Below are 21,080 nucleotides of genomic sequence, written 5' to 3'. Positions count from 1 at the left end.
CTCTTCGTTCCCCAGCCTGTCCCACGCTGCTCTGAAGCTTTCCCCTCCGAACGAACGCCGCCGCTCTCCGGAGCACGGACAGCTCCGTTTCTATGGAGAAGGTCTCTGTAAAGGCGTACAAAGAATCCTTGTGCAGGGGAAATTGCTGTCCACTAAAATTAACTGACTTGGAGACGAGCCTGAGAGGATTCGAGTGGTCTCTTTCCCCGTGGTTTCCAGTGATTTTTACACTGAGCTGCCAAACCCCGCCTAAGGAATTCGATTCCCCACTGGAAAACTTCCTTGCCGACCAAATGGCCATTTACAAGTGAATGGGCTAACAGCAAACGATGGACACCCGCCTCGGTAAAACCTTTACAGAGCTGGGGCACAACAGAACCCGGGAGAGGCTGGAAGTGCTTGAAATGTTCCTCACAAAGCGAATTCTCTGCGCTGTTTAATTTTGAGGAGGTGACTTGCAGAGCTGGGGTAGGAATGTCGATGGTACGTGTTAATGAGGAGGTTCCTGCCTACGGGAGCCCCAGCAAGAGAAAACAGCCACCGTTGTAAAGAATAGTTGTTGGTAGTTTATTTACAACAAAATGCAACGAAAAATACAATATTAAAAATAATAAATAACTTGGGAAAAACCCCAGAAACTAAGTGATCTGAGAGAAATGACTGTCAAATTCTCCTGCTGAGCTTTGCACTGTTGAACGTGCAGAGCAAATCAAGACTTGGTCCTCCTTTGATGGTGGTGATGCATTGTCTGATGTTGCCATCAGTTCTCTAAATAAAAGAAATTAATTACTGGACATAAAAGAATCAGGTGGAATTATCACAGAAGTGAAATAAACCAATAAAACCTGTTTTAGTGACACCACAAAACTACAGGAGATCATAATTCAATGACCATGCTGTTCATTTAAAGCAAAACATTGTTAGACTTGTTTAGCAATTTTAACTTACACATAGAAACCCAAGTCCAAACAATGGCAACAGAAAATCTCCTATCAACAAGATCTTGAATTCTCTCTTACTGCACTCACTAATTCATAAAAAGCATATACATTTGGCTTATTTCAAAGGATAACACATTGTTTTGAAGTTATAGTGCAGCAAGCTTCAAAGCAGTTTTAACAAAGTACAGCGGTCTTGTTACAAACTGAAATCCAAGGAACAAACATTTCAGTTTCAAAGTCTCTACAGCAGCAATTAATGCAAATTGGCTACTAGATGTCACAAAATCACCTTCCAGAATAATCAAAAAAAGCCAAAGAACAAGGTTAAATAGTTTCTTTCCATAGGATTTATCCGGTCCTTTACAAAATTAACCATTACATTCATAAGAAATCCCATTAAGTCCGTGTTTCAGGAATGTGCTGCTCCTCACAACTTTTGTGGGTCCCTCCCTTTTTGATTTTTTTAGGAGACTGACCCTTCCGAAGCTGCACTGAATTGCCAGTTGTTTTATAATGATTGTTCTATTCAAAATACACAAAAGTACAAGCAAAGCCTGGAGGTTTTCACAGAAACCTGAACAAACTCATCACAGTTTTTGCTCTGAGCTGTATTCTCCTTGATAAAAAATTCCTTGCCAAGTCCTAGCAGAGCTGCACCACGGAGTTCTTGTCACTGTGGCAGGGAAGAGGAACAGGGCTGTGCTCTGTGCTCTGAGGCTCTACTCACTAAATCATCACAGCATTTATTTTTGCAAACCAAGGGAGCAACACCTGCAAAACTCTCTATTTTAAATGTGTCTGAAAATACAACAGAAATGGAAAAATCAGTACTGAAAACAGCTCCTTCTCCTCCAGGTGCTGCACTGAAATACTTAGACCTTCCTTCTCATTTAATTTCATTTCCTGTGTGCCCACTGGGAATATTCAAGAAAAAGCTATCTTACCCTAAATAGCAGCCAACCAAACAGAAAAAGGCATTTAAAGATCGTATTGACCAGATGGGTGATGAGTGCTGGGGCAAGCAAGGCAGAACTCAGCACTGGGCACTCCAGAGTGAAAACCCGGGGTGTTGTTATCCAAAGCAGGGACGGATCTTTTACATTACAGATCTCTTAATTGGCCTCGATGGGGCAGCAGCACGAGGCAGAGGCTGTTCTGACCCTGCAGTGGGGAGCCCAGAGTGGGGACACTAAAGCTGTCACTCTGTCACTCTGACACTGCAGGATCAGTGCCTCTTACATCTCCACCAGATTTTCAAACCTGTCCCGTTCAGGTAGGCTAATGGTTTTCACAAATTACTTATCCCCAGACCTACTGAATATCATCATCAATGTATTGGAAATCAATCGGTTAAATCAATCAGTTAAACACGAGTGAAGGTGAGACTGCTGATCTAATAATCTGTGTCAAACCCAGATTCCCAAATGTGAATCGAAGAAGTGTGAGCCCCAGGACACTGAACAGACCTGAGCAAATTTGTCTTGGACAAATGAAAAATCCATGGGAACAGACTTTCAGGTGGAGCAGACCTGAACTCTTTCTGTATGGGCCAAAGTCAGGCAATGAGAAAACAACCAATGTTTTATGTTGTCAAAGGTTTCCCTTTGCTGCCAACGTTCCAATCTCGATACTAAATCAACAATAACAATAAAAAGATTATACACGATCCTATGATTCCATAATGTGTACTCTTGTTAAGCCAAAATCATAAAGCGATGGAGGAAAGTTTTGTTTTCAGTATTACAGCCGCTTCTTTTTAAACAAAAGAGCATCACCCATCAGGTCACCAATGCCTCGGAATCACCAGCTCCGGGCAGAAAAGCAAAGCCAAGCACGGGCAGGACACGGGACAATGCAGCAAGTCAGACCACAGCAAACCTACAAAGAGCTCCTGGATTCTGCTGGCCGCAGGATTGTCACTATCAGACAAATGAACAGTTCTTTCAGTGCAGGTTGGCAGTGGAATTACTTCTGCTCCCAAACCTTCCCCCTAAACACCACACATTCCACAAACCCTGTGCTGCAGCTGCAGCCAGCGAGGAGCTCAGGGCACTTCAGCCACTGTGCCCCTGGTTTGGGCCACCCCAAACGGAGTGCTCAGCGTTCAGTGACAGCTCAGCTCTGGAGGAGTCTTCTTTTCTCAGTCCATGAACTGTCAGCGGTGGCACAAAGCACCAGCCACTGGGTCATGACTCAGGTAGGAGCTGCCATTCCCTGGGAATTGAACAGGGCTCACTGGTGTCACCCGGAGACACGAACTGCAGCTTGTGTGGAAGAGAGCAAAGTGCCCCAAGCCAGGGGCAGCAGCGAGAGGGTCTCACCAGTTCACGCCCTGAAGAGGAAGGAAGGAAAAGACCACTCCTGCGATTTATTTTTCTCTCTCTTCCACCATCTGCACTTCCCTCTGGGAAACCTCCTTGTCTACAATGGAATTCCTGAGATTGAAGAGTGATTTCACACACAGACCAGGCAGAGCACTTCTGGTTCCTCAACATCACCCATGAGTCATTTGCTTTTCGAAGTGACTGACTCTGTCCCCCCTCCCCAAAGGAGGCAGTGCCTGGCCCCAGCTCTGTCAGATTGTTCTGTTTAGCACAGACTGAGGCAGGAAAGAAAAAGGAGTCTCCTGTTCCCTTTACATTCAAGGTCTCCCAGCCTGACTGCCACTCTTCTCCCAGCCAGGAAAAGACAGAATTCATTGCTTTTGTTTCTCAACTGGCACAAATCAGCTGCTTTTTTCAATGTCACAGAACACCACTGATGAACACCAACACTCCGAGCTCACGAAAGGGCAGGGGAAAGCCAGTAAAATACATTATCTACAAGAAATAGGGGGTTCCTTTTACAAATTCTGTGCAAGGTAGAAATAGTTCAATGGCCTCAAAGTCAGTATAACTAATTACAACTGGGGCTTTGATACAGTGATATTTTAGGTTTGAAAAGATTTGTGTTTTGTGTTTTAGGCCCCAAATCCTGAGTCATATTAAGCGAAATGTGGATCTGTTGGTGTTCAAGTGCAATGAGTTACTGGTCAAAGGTTCATGAACACACAGGAGAAGCCTGAGAGTGGGAAAGATTTTAAAATTGGTTATAAAAGAAGAAAATGGGAGGAGTTTTTTTCTGTTAACCCTGCAGTCTAGTTGGCACTAATTTGCCTCAGAAGTCCTTGGCAGATTTACTTAATACCTACTCCTAATTATAAATGCTGTGACCTAGATGAGGGTTTGCAGGCAGAAAGATTGGTTTTCGTTTATAGCATCCCCTCAGACTGTTCCATTGATGTCAGTAAGATGCACCATATGGCTTGAAACACTACTTTAGTAATATATAAACTACTTTCTCTTGCATGCACTTTTCAGAAGGTTTTAAGGATCAAGTCTGAGGAAAGGAATCATCTTTCCACATCGGAAAGATTATTTGAAACAAACAAAAAACCCCAACCAACAAAGCACCACGACCTTTGTGGCAATTGAGTTATGTCACTCTTGCTGCGGCAGACATGGCTTATCAGGAGGAAACATGCAGGGTTAATTTAAAAGTGTTTTTTCGATGGATCTGGAAGAGTGAGAGTTTCTGGAGCAGACTTTTTCCGAGGCCGATCTTTGGGAACTGTGAGGAAATCAGGAGCATCTGTGGAGAGAGGAGTGGATGGAGCACTAGATGGAGCACTGCGGGTTGAGGAAGGCATGGAAATGTTAGAGATAGATATTGCCGGGGGGAAAATCCCAATCTTCTTGTTGGTAGCTTCCTGAGTGGCTCGTTCAAACTCTCGGACTTCATCCATTGTCATGTCTTCAACGAGAAGGAACGAAAGACAGAGGCATGTTAGAATAATTTCCAATAATCATTTCATTAACTCAGTTAAACTACTTCCATCCAAATCCTGAATCAGGGAATGATTGCTTATCATGCATCTCATTAAGTGATTCTCCACATGAATGCCTCCCCTTTGTAAGGCGCTGACTGGGGCACAATGAGCACAATGTAAAGGAAACCAAGTTTTAAGTTCATTAATCACGTACTAATGGTTCCTCTGCCTGGCTCGGAGCTGAATAAAGATTACTGCCCCTGTAATTGCTGGGGAAATCCAACTATTTCACAGGCAGCTGAGGAGTACGTTTGGATACAGTCAGCAGGTAGCATTTTTCAGAACTTCAAACAAAATACAGCTGAGAGGGGGTTTAAATTTTTCATTTACATTATGAGCCCAAGTGGGCAAAGGGTTGTCACGATTTGTTCATCTGCTGTAATTATCACGGGATGAAAAATTCTCTCTCCTTCCTTTGCCTTATAGCTGCAGCTTCATGCACAGGACCGAACCTGTTTTGCTTTCCGAGTAAAAAAAGCCTAAAGGATTCCCCGTGACTTGACAAAGCCACAAGATCCAAAGCCGTGCTTGCCGACTTTCCATGGGGAAAGTGCACTGAAAGCTGGTTAAAGTGCCAAATGCAGCGCTCAGTTCCCTGCCAACCCCCAGGACAATGACACACTGATCAAAGCACTGGGGATGAGCCCCACAAGAGGGCAGCGCCTTCCCGGCGTGGATCTGCCCGAAAAAAGCTCCATAAACCCCCCGGGATTTCAGAGTATCTGCTCCCCACGGGGAATGGGGCAGAAACCAGCCAGGCTCCTGGGGAACCCGCTGCTCCGTGTCTGCGGCGCCGGCAGGACGCCCACCGGGGCAGCTGAAGGCAGTGTTAAGGGTTTTGCTGAATGTCAAGTGAAATTCATAAATTTGAAGTGTTTCATTTGATCATTTATATATAGATTCTTTGAGCCACGAAAGCTCAAAACCCTAGAAATAAACCCAGTCTTTTAATCAATGACGAAGTCTCACATGTTGGAGTGTCTGAAGCACAGGACTGGCAGTGGGCATTAGCAAATACGTGACCAAATCCTGTCCTTTCCAGGACACTGATGCTTTTTACCGCACCCAGGTGCAGACAGTGTAACCTGGGCTGTCCACAGCTTTCTGTGTGTGCAGACACCACAGAAAAGGGACAAAAGCTGCCTCCACCCGCCCTGCACCGATCACAGGACCTCTGCAGCCCCCAGCACTGAGCAGAAGGAGGGAGAGGGACCCTCTTTCCGAGTGACAGAAGTGCTGCCATAAACTGATGGTCCCAGGGGAATTTACCTACTGCTGGTGTAGGTGCAGAGAGGTTTGGACCTGCTTTGCTGCTTTATGTTTCCTTTCACACCCTGTTACAGCGGGTGGGCATTTCAAAGGGTCTCAAATCCCCCCTGAAATCCAGGATTTTGATTGAGGAATTCTGTATGACATGAACCAAAAGCTGTCTTGGACAAATGAAGGGGACAGGAAGGTTTCTCAGTCCTTTGAAGTGAAGTCTTGCTGAGTGGAGCCTCCAAGACTCTTCGTTTTCAATTCAGACGTGAAACACTTCAGTTGACTTTTACTTTTTAGCTTATATTTGCTTTAATTTCCTTCTGCTGTGATACACACTCAAGTGAAGCAGTCTGAGCTAGGAAGACTCGGATTCACTTTTTTTTCATTAATAACAACTTCTGTTCTGACCTCAATGACAATTTTTCACATGGAAACTGCAGGTGACTGACTTCATTCAGAACCAACTCCTGAAGTGTGGAGCCAAAATCTGAACCAATTCCCTGCTAAGGAGTAACCTTGATGTCAGTGAAGCTGCTGTGTCACAAACACAAGAATTACCTTCCTGGGGACTACACAGACAGCATCTCCTCAGGCTGGGGACACTGAGCAGGAGCCAAGGAGGGACCTGGAGCCCTTTGAGCCTTGTCCCACACTGATTCCAGGGCTAAAGCCAGCACTGAGTTCCACAGCACCAGCAGCAGAAATAAAGGAATCATGACATTTCAGGAGCAAAGGCTACTGCATCTTCTCTATTTGCAGAGAGCATCAATCTCTAATTTTAGACCTCTACTTGTGGAGCCCAGATTAGGGAATTAGGCACTTAATGAAATCTCCAGACTGTGAACCAGAGAACCCACATAGAAACCTGTCCTTTTCCACAAACCACTGTTACATACCTCTGAAAATACTTCACACTGGTTGGTAGCTAATCAATAACAGTGACATTAAAGTTACCTTGACAAGAATGAATAACTCGTTAGATTTTTTTTTTCCTGGTGAAGGGAAGAATTTTGTGAGTCCCATAGAAGTTTTCCACTCCCCATGTTCTTGGCTTTTTGACTGGACCACTGTCAACTCCTGCATTTTTTAACTATTCAAAGAATAAAATGTAAAAATCCTCTTTAACTTCCTCTACCCCACCCTCCCTTACACGACTGGCAGGGTTACAGTGCAAACCAAAGGCAGCACTGCACTTCACAGAGAAAGATTTGTTCTTATTGAAGCAAAACCTCCCCAAAATTTCACTGACTGATCAGCAATTGGTTCCTCTTCTCTGGTCTGTGCAGGTGAATTGGCTGAGGACGGGCAATATGTTTTAAAAATTGACATACTCTTGCTTTGGCATGGCTCTCTATTTCATCCACAGTAGATGAATGTTGGTTGCAAACTTTAATGTTGGTTTTTTCATGCATATTTTTCTCGTATTCTCGAACATCATCCATAGTCATATCTGTAAAAAGTTCAAAATTGTTGGCATTTTCCATTGATTCAGTGCAAACTTCATTTTTTTTTCCTAAGGAGAAGGTTCTAGGAACACAAAGTCTTTCAGCAGAAGCCAACAAAAGTTTTTTTTTATTAAAAAGCAAGGAGCAACTAGCTTTATGAAAATTGCCTCATAAAGGTAGTTGTGTCAGCCAAGGAAGGTGCCAGGTTAAGTCAAAGGGAGTCAGAGAACAGGAAGGAGTGGAAATTGTTCAGGAGTATCTGTGTAATGTAAGGTAGGCAGGAGATACTGAAGTGCAGGCCTTGGCAAAGGCCAGGATCTTCTAAAGAGATTTTAGAAGATCCTGTGGAATAAAGGATAGATACAGAAATATTATAAATATTTACTTACCTTTCCAGCACTTGCAAGAAGAGTTTTTGTTAACTTTGCATTGTACATCTTATAACCAGCAAAACTCTTAGTGTTAGAGCCCACACCAGTTTAGATTCCAGAAACTAACATTTACACTGATGAGTGAATTAATAGTGACTGTGTTAGTGGTTGTGTAGCCTCAGGCAATTGAATGGATGATGAAAATTAGAAATATCCCTGTTTCTAATGAGGCAGATCCCAGCAGCAGAAGCACTGAGCAGTGCCCAGCCTGGCAGGTGCTGTGCTTAACACCTTTAACAGCATTTGTCATCAACCACAACTCCAGAAAACACATCCAGAATTGACCTGTGACTCTTCTGAGTATTGCCATGCTTTCCATAAATCCCCTGGGGGGTGAGGAGTCAGAACAGGGGCAGTGTCAGACTCTGGTCTGTTCTTTACTTTGGTAACTCCAGAGCCTCGTAAAAACGACCGTCAACTTTTTACTCCAAACACTTCAAGAGCATTTTATGAGCACAGTCTGCTTGCAAATGGTGCCCCTTTGGTCGTGCACTGTGACCTGCTCCTGAGGCTCCCATTTTCCTCAAGTTTCTGATGTGCCACAGGGATTTGGGAGTTTTTGTATCACACCACTCCTTCCCCTGGGCTGTGAGGCTCCTGCTGCATTTTACGAGGCAGCTTTTAAGGCAAGGTCCAACTGCAGCTGTTGTGGTGGCAGCACAATGCCATAATTCATCAGTAAAGAGAAATGCAGTCTGAAATTTTGATCAAAAGGAAACATGGAATATCCCTAACTCTTACTCCTTCAGTCTTTTACTGTTGTCTAGAATACTGTTAGAATGAGAAACAAGCTCAGAAGCTGTGTCAGTAACATGCTGGGATGCATTTTGCCAAGCAGAGAACATGCTTTTTATTAGTAACACTGAGAAAATAGAATTTCTTAATAATAAAGCTAAATACAGTTTAGTAAATTAAAAGATAAAACACCTTCATACTTACAGGGTCAGTAACAGCAACCAGTCATGAACAAAACACATTGTTTATTACCCTAATTATTTGATTCAATTTAGCTGACTACATCATCTCCAGGTCTTCCTCAAACTTTCATTTAAAAAGGTGTTAGACATTTAAAATTAGACATTTAGACATTTAAAAATTATATTTCTGATGCTAGATTATCCTATTTTCTTATGTTTTGTACTTAGGCTGACAATTAAGCTCTAAAAATACACTATGTTAGTTAGTAAAAAGGCTCACTCTGAGAGGAAAAATCCACATGATAACTGTATATCACAATATTTCATTTCTGGAGAGAGTATTTTTGGCAAGGAGATTTCAGACTTAGGAGAGGAAAATCTACAGTGAAATGTTTTTGAGCAAAACCTGTTTGGTCTGTTTAACTTTCTGGCTCTTCATTTGTCATCATTATCAGTAACTCTGCTGAAGTGCAGCTGACACTTTGCTCCTCAGTAACACTCTCCATCTCTCACTGGATAGATATTTTGGGTAGACTAGGAGCAAATTTATGGGCTCAATTTTTACATCAAGTCAGGCTGGTTTATTTAAAGTCACCAGTTTCCCTGAGTTGGTACAGAAAAAAGAATGGATTGGTCTATTTCAGGTAAAAAAAGAAACAAATCTAAAAAAAAAGAAAAAAGCTCTGAAGAACTCTCTCACTGGATATAAAATTCTCTTACGAGTTTACAGCTATCCCAATAGAACAAGATATTTTTAGCAGTTTCAGTATTTTATGACCATTACAGCACAAGATTTTCATGCAGTATTAAATTTATAAGAACTGTGATTTCAAAAGCCATTTTTTCTCTGTTTCCAAGCAATGAGCCCACTGAGTTCATGGTTAAATTCCAGTGCAGGGCTCTGACACCTCTGAGGTGTGTTTGCAGCAGTGACTGTTCCTGAGCAGTGCCCAATGGTTCTGAGCTCTGATGAGAGAGGTCTCCTTCACCCATGAAATACCCCAAACTGGTGTTTCCTGAAGCTTGAGGAGGGTCTAAATAAGCATCCTAAATATATTGCCAAATTCCCATGATACGTTAGAGGCCTGTCTCAGAACCTGTTTGCAGAGTGGCTGTGATTATGGATATATCTTACAGAAGGTCCATGTAAAAGGTACAAACCCAGTGAGCTTGTTTCAGACCATGGTTTGATATTCAGATTGCTTTGTCCTGCTGCAAGTGCCCATATTCCCACAGCTGCCTCATGGATTCCAACACTTTTCACATGCAGCTGCTGCTGAATCAGAGCCTGCAGGATTTATGCTTCTGTACAACTTTTTTTCAGAAAAGCTCCATCTTTTCTTTGTTGCAATCCATATCAGTAGTTTAAAAGTTTCCTAAAAAGCTGGAAATGTGTTGGATCAGAGGCCTTAGGAGTCTGCAGCATGGAAATGGCTGCAAGTTAAGGCGGCCCTAAGAAGAATTTTTATTCAAACCTGCAGAGGTTCTCCATAGAGATGACTGCTGCCTGCAGTGCAGCTGAGGGCACTGGTGCAGGTCCATTGACATGCTGGGATGGAAAGGCATCCCTCTGCCTAAATCCAGCATCCCTGGAAGTGTCCAAGGCCAGGCTGGATGGGGCTTGGGGCAACCTGATCTAGTGGAAGGTGTCACTTCCCATGGAAGGGGGTGGAAGGAGAGGGACTTTGACATGGTTTCATCTCCTCCATCAACAACTCCCACTAGGACCTGATGATCCATGAAATCAAGTGGAAACCTGCTGTTAACTGTCTGAGGCTTTGCATCAGCCCTTTGAAAGGGGCTGGCTCTGGAGGACACTCACCATACCACTCGTCCACCCAGGCGAAGGCCTGCCGGTGCCCGATCAGGAGGATGTCTCTGACCACCTGCAGACAAGGAAAGGGTTAAAGGCCTCAGCACAACAAAACATCTCAGCTCTGTGTTTCAACAGGATTGAAGGTGAGAAAGCCTCTGACATTTTGTGTCTAAAAAGTCTTGCTGGCTTTGAAGGGCTCCTAGTGCAGCTTCCTGCTGGAGGTGGATCTGTAGCCAACACTGAATCATGGCTTTGACTGGCATGGGAATCCATTTGGGAATGTGCACAGACACCACTAATCTCTGGCCAATTAGACATTCTGGATCTCTTCTTTTCCCTTCTCAGTTTTTCAAACATGTAGACAGTCAATACTATGAAAAATTCGATCAACTCGCAGTTATGCTATTCATTAATTATATTTCAGTAGATGCTTGGAAAACTTTCCTGTTCCTAAGGAATTCTTCACCCCTCTGCCCTGTGTATGGGAGCCCTGTGTACTCAGAAATAGTTCAGCTCATCAATTGGTCACAGCACTGAAAATGTTATTGATACTTCTTCTCAACCTTAGGCCTGAGCAGCTCTGGGCTCTGTCACATTTGTACCCAGAGGGAAGTGCTGGGCTCTGCTCCAGCTTTTTCAGACCTTGTGAGAGGTCTGAGCAGACTGGGCCGAGCTCCCAGGCTTCTCCCCAGCCCTAGACACATCCCTGTGCGTGCTGAGTTCTGCTAATGTGAGGGATAAGAAACAGCTCCTGTTTCACTGACCTTGTGAACAAATTGCTCCACTCTGGTTTGGAGTCCCCAGACTTCGAATTTCACAGTCACAAGTTTGTAGGAACACATAATTGGCTGATGGGTCTCTCTCCAGCCTTCTTTCAATTGGCCTCTCCCAGTTTTCTGTGACTTGAAGTATTTAGGGTCCTGCAGAACAAAGAAAACATTCAGGGGAATGCAGGAGGAGGTGTTTGTCAGTTTGCTGAAGTAAAGGTTCTGATAAGACACAAAACCTGCTAATAAATATTATGTAAAAGTAATAGGAAATTGACTTTTAAAATGCATTAGGATATCCTAAAATTGAAGTAAGACAGTGATCAATGGCAGCATTTTCATGGAGATGCATTGACAATCATATAATCCAGGACGTTTTCTGCTATAAGAACATCTGTTATTGCAAGTCATTACAGTGCAGTGCACTCCAAGGGTTATTTATAGCCTTTGAGAAAAAAAAAGTGTCCTCTTCAGAGCCTGCTTTTCCACTGCCCCTTGGTGTGAGCTGCTCGTGCTTTCCACCCTGCCTGCCTCCTGAAATCGTGTCCAGTGGCACCTCAACACTGACCCTGACAATGCCATTTGCAGTTTTAAGTGAACTTGTTCACCCTAAGCTAAGTAGGAAACTCCTGCAGTTTATCCATCTCTGGTTATAACTGAGTTATGAGCAAACACTGAGTAATCCCAACTCTGTTTCTCTTTTGGGAACTGGGAAATCAAAGGAACTACAACATTGAAATTACAGCATATTTTCATAAAACCATTAAAGGCATTCATTCATATATTTAAAGCTTACTTTCATCTTTACAAGATACAGTTTTATCTATGAAAGTGTCATTTTCCATATTGGTATAATTCTATTTCTCTTTATGTCCAATCCTGCTAATTATATCTTGTAAATAGAAATAATTTATGGTTAAACACTGATTGTCAGAACTTGAAAATTATGTCATTTCAGAAAATTCATGGTGCAGCTTCTAAAATCTGTCCTGAAGAGTAACCAGCAGTGCTCAGCTGTGCTCTTTCCCCAGTGCTGAGGTCTGGGAAGATCCTTCATTATAAAAGCAGTTAAACATCTACTTAAATAATGCTTAAATTATGCATTAAATGGATGACAATGAGGAGAAAAAAAAAAAAAAAAACAACAAAAAAATGATAACTACTCTGATCTTCATTTTGCTTCATTCATTGTGAGCTTATGCACCACCCAGCATTCATGTTTCCTACTGTTCAGTTATCTCTTGACTTCTGGTTTTATCCTTAACTGCAGCTCTGCCATTAAGGCTTCTCTCCAAAGCCCTAATGAGGTGATAGTCTTTCCTCCCTGTGAAAGTCACTGCTTTTATTGCTGACACAGCCTTTGGAAAGGGGAGACTTTGAGCTCACAGTATAATAAGGTTTCAATATTAAGTCACCATAAAAAACAGTTCAGCATCATCATTTTTTTGAGCAATGCCCCCCTGAATGGCACAGCTCATGGGCACAGGCTGCTGCCAATCTTCTCAGCCAACAAAGCTCAGCCACTGATGGATCTACACACCTTCTGCTTGAAAGAGTTGTTTAATAATTGATCATTGCCTGAAGCAATCTATATAATAATAATACAAATAAAAAGAAAAAAAAAAGGAAAGAAGACATAATATTCAGAAAGATGTAAAATTCTAGTTGGAGGTTCCTTAAAAAAAGAAATCATAACAGAAAATACGATTTGAAGTAAGCCTGCAAAATATTCTAGTGTGAAATAAGAATCTCTAAAAAGTGAAATAGTTTTCTCTGAGTCAGGGTCTGCTATTTCTTACACACACACAGTGCTGGTGTGATGGAGCCATTGCCTTGATCCAGCATTTCAGACACACACTTGAATAATTCTGAGTATTATACTCTACAATCCTTCAGAGAGAAACAGATCTGTAATGGAATAACTTCAGTGCAGTCAAAAGGATTTAATGGAATCAGTTTGAGTCGGTATCAAATATTAAGAAATTCTAACTAGAAATGAAATAATGAATAACTGCCCTGCAATCACTGCTTGGCCCCAGGTTTCATTGGTTTGGTGAGTTTAATCCAGCAGACAAGGGGACACAGAGTGGGAATCACTCTGAACTTGGCAGCCCCCAAATCACCCACTGACTGTGATGCAATGGATCCGTGACCACTGCCAGGTGCCAATTCCCTTAACAGCACCCTGAGATGGCACCTCTGCAGCCCTTAATCCTGTCCCTTGCTCTTGAAGGACACCAGGATTAGTCACAAATTGGCTGGAGAGCTCCATGGGAAGAGCCAGCTGAGGATGGATGGGTCGGGCAACTCCCATCAAACAGCTCTTCGGGAAATTCCTGCCTCTCTGCAAACATTAACATACTGATACTATAAAACTGCAGATGAATGAAGCCAGACCTCAGAGGAACAGATTTCCAGCCTGCTGTATGAAAGATCAAGGTGGTAAAGACTTTGCTGAGTGCTTGCTCAGGAGCCTGAGACTCAAAGGCTGCACAGGAGCCAGGCAGGGGGATGTAAGGCACACTGTGACATTGGGCAAAGTCAGCTTGAGAATTCAATGTCTGGGCCGTCAATTCAAAGGGCACAAATGTTTGACAGAGGTGAGTTGTTGCAAGGAAAACTAATATCCCTGGGCTTGAACCCAGCTACTAAAAAATTACATGTTTAACAACATCTTGACTGTTTTAGAAAGACACAAATTCTGTCTCAGCAGTTGCTTGTGCTATGGATCATTCAAGGAAGCCTTTAGGACAAAAATCTCTGCATTCACCTCGATATTTTCACACTTTTCCCAGGCCTCTGCTATTGACCACAGCCATGGGCAGCAGGCCATGCCAGAGTGACTTTGGTGAGACCAGGATTGCTCACCTTTTGCTCTTCAGTGCCTGACCCAGGCATTTCAGCCTACTGAAATTAATGAGAACTTGAAGAAGAACAATTTTATATGCCTAACTCATGGCTTCAAACTGCCAGATTAAGACTCACAACCTGGAATTCTTTCTGCAATTAGGCACATAAGGTCCTTCTATAACAAAAAAATGAAGCAGGGCTGATAATTTACCATTAAAAGCAAGTAGAACTGATACTGGTACCCAGCACTGCCTCTCTCAGCAGCACTCGTGGCACACGTACTTGAAGCTTTTTTTTCTGTGACTGGGCAAGCTGAACTTTGCTCTGACCCCACTTTTATGTTATTATTGAGATAATTAATTTTGTGTGTTCCTTATTTTTGCTTTTAGACACCCATGCCTTTCTTCCTAGAGAAGGCATCATCCAAAGAATACTTTGTCTATTCACTATTTTCCCCTTGATTCATCTACTGGCAAAATCCTCAATCTGTTTTAAATGTAATGGCATAGCTAAAATCTTTTTGTTTAAATAACCTTCTTGTCCTTTTATCAGACACAATTTATTAGGAAAGCCCATCTGGCAAATCCTTTTGCTAGAGGAGCAAAACCTACTCTGTATTTGCAATACATTATTGCCAGGTGCAGAGTGATTTAAAAATAGCACTTCTGCCAACAGAGCAGAAACATCATAACCCGTGAGCTGGTCTTGGTTGAGAATAAAATGTAAAATTACAATGAAATAAAAGCCTCTGCATTTGGGATATGGATTCAAACCTAGCACTCTCCCAGGATTTATTACTTAGACCACGAGTCAATGTGGTTATTGATGGAGTCTATTATTTACCATTTAGCATTTATTTACTTACATTTCCTCGTGGACGTCACGGGCATCAGACGAGGAGCGGTAACGCCCTTTCCAGGAAGCAAACACAGCCCTGGGTTGTTGCACTGCCTTTTCCAATTAATTCTGAGCTCTTACTTTGTACTGGGAGTTAAATAATGAAATGCACTGGTTGTTTACAGAAAACCTCCAATCTGCCTGGCACACTTGCCCTGGGCTCTGCCACGGTCCCAGGCCTGATTGGGAACTGCCAGCCCACCCTGGAGCCTGCAGCACCTCCCTGTGTGTGCTGGGAGCCTGCAGGGGACACCTTTGTCACCCTTCTGTCTCCCCTGGCTGCTTGTGTGGCCATTCCAGCATGGCCAAAGGTCCCAGGGCTGAAGCTGCTGCCAGAGGTGAAAGTGCAGCCTGCTTGTGCCACCCATCCTGGTCTCTCCCTGGAAGTCCCCAGATGTCTCTGAAACAGATCCTTCCTTATTTTTAATGTCTGGATTAATTTTTTCAGGCTGCTATGGCAATATCATGGTGCTTTTGAAGTGCAATCATTTGTTCCCTCTTTATGCTGAAGACCATTTTGTTTGATCTTGAATTTCAGAACCAATCATGGGTTTAATACCTGTCATCTGGCATATCAGCATCAGCTGTAGTTGCTAGGTTTTGGATTTCAGCTTTTACAGCCAGGGCTCAGGAAAGATTTATTGTTGTAAAGATGCTACCACAGACATTTATGTGGAGTCATTTTTTTAAAGACTTTTAAAAAAATTTCCATTAAATGGTATTTTCTGGAAGATCCAGCTAAATACTTAAGAACTGGAAATATTGGGACAGTTCTGAGGTGTTAAAATATGATAATCCAGCCAGCCTTTCTGTAAACTCACACACTAAGTGAGGAAGGAAATGCTCATACTTTTTCACATCCTGCACTGAACTCCTGTGCTGACACAGTGCCCACACTCACTGGGGGCAGCTGGAGGATTTCAGCTCCCATCATTTAGTGACGTGACAGAGGTTTTGTGACTCTGAAAACACTTGGACAGGCAAAAGGTGGACCCATCCCAGAGCAGCTGTGCTAAAGCAAAAAAAGCTAGCAATGGAAGAAGAAAACTCCAGCAGCTGCATGGAATCTGTTTAGAAGCAGCCTGAAAAGTTTATTCCATTTGTCCAGCTCTCGGTTGCTTTGTTATAAACAGGAAATGAAATGTTAATTCTGAGAACTTGAATATGTTTGCACTGAACATTTTGCTCAGTAGCTCACAGCTATGGTAAATGTTTCATTTCATGAATGATTCACTGGAGGCCCTCACTCCTCAGCATAGCTCAGCTTTGTTCTTTTTTATGTTTCAGACAAATATATCTGTCTATATAGCTGGTGATACATATTCATGGATGCTCAAGTCACAAGGAAATGACTTCACAAAATGTACAATTACTTTTACCTGGCTGGTACATTCTCTGTACAGACATACAGAATTCTGTACTCAATGCAATATGTACACCCAGATGTGGAAACACATGTGGCTCCTTACAGCCAAACTTGTTGGCTGGGATCTAGAATCAGCCTTTCTCCATTTGGAACCTCACATTTAAACTTCTTGCAACTTAATGGGTTGGACCCACACTTATGAAAAAGCCCTGCATTTAGGATGTGCCTACTTCACAATGGAGTTTATAGATGGTCATAAAGCTAAAGAGAGGTCATCTGCTTTGGGATACCTGAATTGCTGCAGTTCCACCTCCTCCAGCCCTCCACAAAGGCAGAAACCAGCTCAGCCCCACGATAGAAGTGGACTCTGTAAGTGTTTTTAAGAGCTCACACAACTGTTTTCTGGCTCCCTCTGAAATCCCTGGCCTGGTGATTTCAGTCCTGCACACACTGCCTTTGTCCTTAAGGGAATCCCAATCACTTGCAGGATTCTTTTCAAGAGATCCTTCAGTATTACTGCTAGAGGCTCCCTTAAAGTGTCCTGCAATGAAGCACCAGCTCTCCTTAAGCCTCCAGCTAACTGAATTCTTCACTTTTCAATTTTAGTTAATATTTAGAAGGAGAGAAAAGCAAATATGCACCAAGTTGAACTCAATCATTTTCCCTTCAGCCAGGACATTTTGATGGAAGGCATTTCCTCTCTCAGCAGCGGTGAGAATGAGCTGTTCAACTCAAATGGAATATTATTATTACATCCCAGGATTACAGATATATATTTTGTCTTTTTATGTGTGAATCACTATTATGGAAATGAAAATGGAATCTGTTTTTAAGATTCATGTCAGGACAACTGAAAAACTACTTTTTAGATCACAGGTGGGAGGAGACAGTGGCTTTGTCCTTCTACCATCAGGCTCATGAGCCCCAGCCCAGAGCAAGCAGAGGAAGTAGTGTGTGAAGGCTTTAAATTATTTAAGCCACCCCCTAGCATGCAGTATTACAGCTAAATAATATTGTTTGCTACTAAATTTGAAGTATATTTTTAATTGAAGAGAATGTGCTTTTGTCAGGATGTAAAGAAAATTAAAGCTCATTTCTAGAAGCTGCCAAACATGCTGACCCTGATAAAGAACTTGCTTTATTTTAAGCCTGTGAAAGAGCCACTGAAATGAAGAGATTACTGACATGCCTGAAGTTAAAATTGTTCTCACTGGTCTTTCTGGATGGGAGGCAGGACATTTATCCTGTGGGATCTGATGGTTAAATCCTGAGGATTGCACTTCACTTTTAATCTTTAAACTTAGTATCAGTTCAGATTACATGATCTAAAAGCAGCCAAATTGTAGTTATTAGTGTAACTAAAATACCTTTCAAAAGCTTACACTAACTGGGTTTATCCAAAGCTGCTATTTGGGAAACACAAACCCTTTCTCATTTGCATAGAATTACTGTTCTGATTGAAAACAGACGGAAATTACATTTATAAACATTAAAAATCTTTTTATGGTCTCTAAATTGTGTAAGAGGCCTCATCAGGAATGGGAATTTGGCCTCATGTTCGTCATATGGTAGCATAAAACCCCCATAGTTTGTAAACTTTGGAAGATCCACTATTTTCAACTATTATCAATTCACTATCAATTACAGCATGTGCACAGTTAAATGCTAAAGGTGTTCTTACTGCTCTATATGAATTCTGAAACAGAATTTGGTAGTCAACAGAAAAATCATCCATCAGTGCAGAAAAAAACAACAGATGCTGGGCTATTTTTGTTGTTGAAACCCATATAAAATTCCATTTCATTTGGAATTTAGATTTGTCTTTGAAATAGCAACACGAAGCCTCTGAAATGCTTTTCTTCTTTAAGATGAGCCTGTTTTTCTGTACCAGGAGATTAATCATAGGGAAATTATGCTTAATAGTTGGCTATTAAAATGAGCAGGAAAGTTGCAAAACTGGTTGTCACCTTTGTGTTTACAATTTCTGAAGTGCAGAGATTGAGATGAGAAATCTCACAGGATTTCTTTAAAGTACAGTCAAATGCTGACCCATTCCATTAGCAGCTCATTCCTAAATGGAGCCAGAAGCCATGGAGCTCAGATGAGATGATGGGACCAAGAAGCTGTTTCATGAGGTGTTATATAACTTTTGGTACTAAACAGATGGGTTTCATTACCTAAGGAAAGTAATAAAATTACTTTTCATTCTACTGTGGGCTCAGTTTTGGTTTGTGACCCCTACATAAGATTCGAAATAGGATCTATATAAATGGAAGATAACAAGTACTTGACTTTTTTAGTCCAAAAATCACGTCTCCTATAGTATAGAAATACATTCCTTGGCAAGTCCTCACTTTCTATCCTAAAAATGATTATGTAGTCTCATTTTAGATAGTTAAACAGCTGCCATACTCACTGCCAGCTATGAATATAGACTTGGCTTCAGAGGCAAATCATATATCCAAAATTAAATGCGAGCATAGATCTGATCATTCCTCTCTAGCTGCTTGTTGTGAACCATCATTTATCAACTCTGAGATTAAAACATTGAGACCTCATCTTCATTTGCATGGTGGCTGCTGATTCCAAACAGTGAATTGCATTGACCTAGAAGAAGCATGCTCTTCAGAGATGTGCTCCATCAAATATACATGGGAGCAATTTCCAAGGGAGTTTTCAGAGTGACTCTGCCTGCTGCCATTGATGCTTTTTGGCAGATCTGCTGCAGTCTGCAGCGTTCTTCAGTCTCTCTTGGTCTTGTGTCATTGTTCCCTTCAAGCAATAGTGCACCAGCCCCTTGTGAGTGCAGCACAGCTGTCCTTTGCTGGGCTTGGGCACTTTGGGCAGCACTCACTGAGCAGGGTGACATCAAGCAAGGACAGCAGGAGTGTTTAAAAGTGCTCAGATCTGCAAACTCTTCACTGAGCTTCATAATGCGAAGGAAAAGCCTTTCCTAGTTTGGACAAATTCAGCTGAATATCAAAGGACTGGTACAGGAGGTGTTCTGATAAGGGTAGGAAAGCATTTCAAAGAATCATCTGCAAAAGAAAGTGTCAGGCAGTCTATACAGAGAGGTTGCTGTCTGCTTCCCCTCTGACCAAATGCTCTTGAAATATTACTGATCAGCAAGATTTTCTACAAAAATAAAAGGGTTTTGATTCCTATCCAGGCTCTTCTAAGGCCTCTTCCCTTCCCTTCCACACCAGTTCACAGAGGAGCTGCCTCTTACCTCTGACTCCTTGTAATAGCGCTCGGGAATCTCATCGCTGGCAATGTCAATGAAGCAGACCTCTCGCTCCAGATCTTTAGCCTCCTTGTCAAAAATCTGCAAGAGTTAAAGAAATCCAAGGCTGTTACAGAACAACACCCTCGCAAACTCCACCTGGAATAACTGCTACTTGTGCAACACAATCTATTTTGGCTTGTGCCTGAGCAGCTTTGTGTAAAGTACTGGAGTTTTTGCAGGAACACGGTCACGTTCTCCATCCTACTCATGTTCAGCACTTCCTGCTCTCACTGCTGTACTTCCTTGGGTTTTTTTGGATTGGGGACTTTGATGACAAACAGCAAAGTCAACAATTTGCATTGGTTTTACTGTACTCTCCAATCTTTGTACTAGGGTCTGTCACTGTGTAAAACCCCCGACTCCCTGGACTCAGGGTGTTCTCACCCTCTAAGGACCACAGCAGTGTGCAGGTGTTTGCTGGGAACAGTCAGCCTGAGTTGTTGTTACACTGAGAATCAAACTTTTGGTTGAGCTGCCTCAGTGGAAGCTGCAAATCTCCACAACCCATCTGTGCACATACATCTCAATCCTTCAGGACCTTCTTTGGGACAGCAAGGCTCCTGTTCTGTGCAAGGCAAACGATGGAGAGATTTTGAAAATCCAGGTCATTTGCAGCTGCAGCACAGTTTCCTTCTGTGCCTGTGTCCATAATTGAATTATTTAGGCATCTCAGTGACCCATGTGACTTACACTGTGTCTGCAATACATTTCCCTCATGATTCTGAGACTTGGAAACAGCGCTGAGCTAAAAGGCTACCATGAATTAGTGCCATGAAATTCAGGGAAGTTGTGCATCCACTGTCAGGAGCAGTAATAAGCTCACAATGTGCTTTTCCCTTTGGGGCACAATGTTCTATAGCTGACATTTCCAGGAAGCAAAAATATTTTAGTTTTCATTATTTTTCTTTTTTTTTTCTTTTAATAAATGCACTGAATGCTCTCTTGATTTAATTAAATTCTAGAAGAACAGTTAAAAATACAAAACGCCAGTAACTCTTTAGTACAAGAAATGCTGCTTCATTATTTCTGGAAGCATTGGGGCTGCCCATTTAAAGCCATGGCCTCCAGTGAACACAGGAACCAGCTGGTAGGAAGAACATTGCTCAGGAAATCATCTTTCAAATACAGGAAAAGCTGAAGTTTGACTCTACAATTTTAACTTGTCTTGGTAGTGAATAAAACAGGCAGCACTGAACACTCACTGAGCTGGATGTAACCTGTTCATACATCTGAAAC

The 21,080-nt window shown here is 42.3% G+C and overlaps 1 protein-coding gene across 1 annotated transcript in view; it reads right to left on the bottom strand.

The window, feature by feature from the left end:
• Positions 1 to 6,201: 6,201 nt before the first annotated feature.
• Positions 6,202 to 21,080, bottom strand: part of PITPNC1 (phosphatidylinositol transfer protein cytoplasmic 1) — a 73,274-nt gene continuing 58,395 nt past the window's right edge. The window contains exons 6-9 of the mRNA XM_066332388.1: positions 19,788 to 19,883; positions 11,443 to 11,598; positions 10,685 to 10,748; positions 6,202 to 7,519 (exon numbers count right to left, since the gene is read on the bottom strand). Coding sequence (XP_066188485.1) covers positions 7,311 to 7,519; positions 10,685 to 10,748; positions 11,443 to 11,598; positions 19,788 to 19,883 — 525 coding nt within the window. The 3' untranslated portion in view covers positions 6,202 to 7,310. The remainder of the gene's footprint in view (positions 7,520 to 10,684; positions 10,749 to 11,442; positions 11,599 to 19,787; positions 19,884 to 21,080) is intronic.

Source organism: Sylvia atricapilla, chromosome 18 (assembly GCF_009819655.1).
Source record: "Sylvia atricapilla isolate bSylAtr1 chromosome 18, bSylAtr1.pri, whole genome shotgun sequence".
Taxonomy (NCBI): Eukaryota; Metazoa; Chordata; class Aves; order Passeriformes; family Sylviidae; genus Sylvia; species Sylvia atricapilla.
Note: the sequence above shows the minus strand (reverse complement) of the source record. Positions and strands in the feature narration are given on the sequence as shown.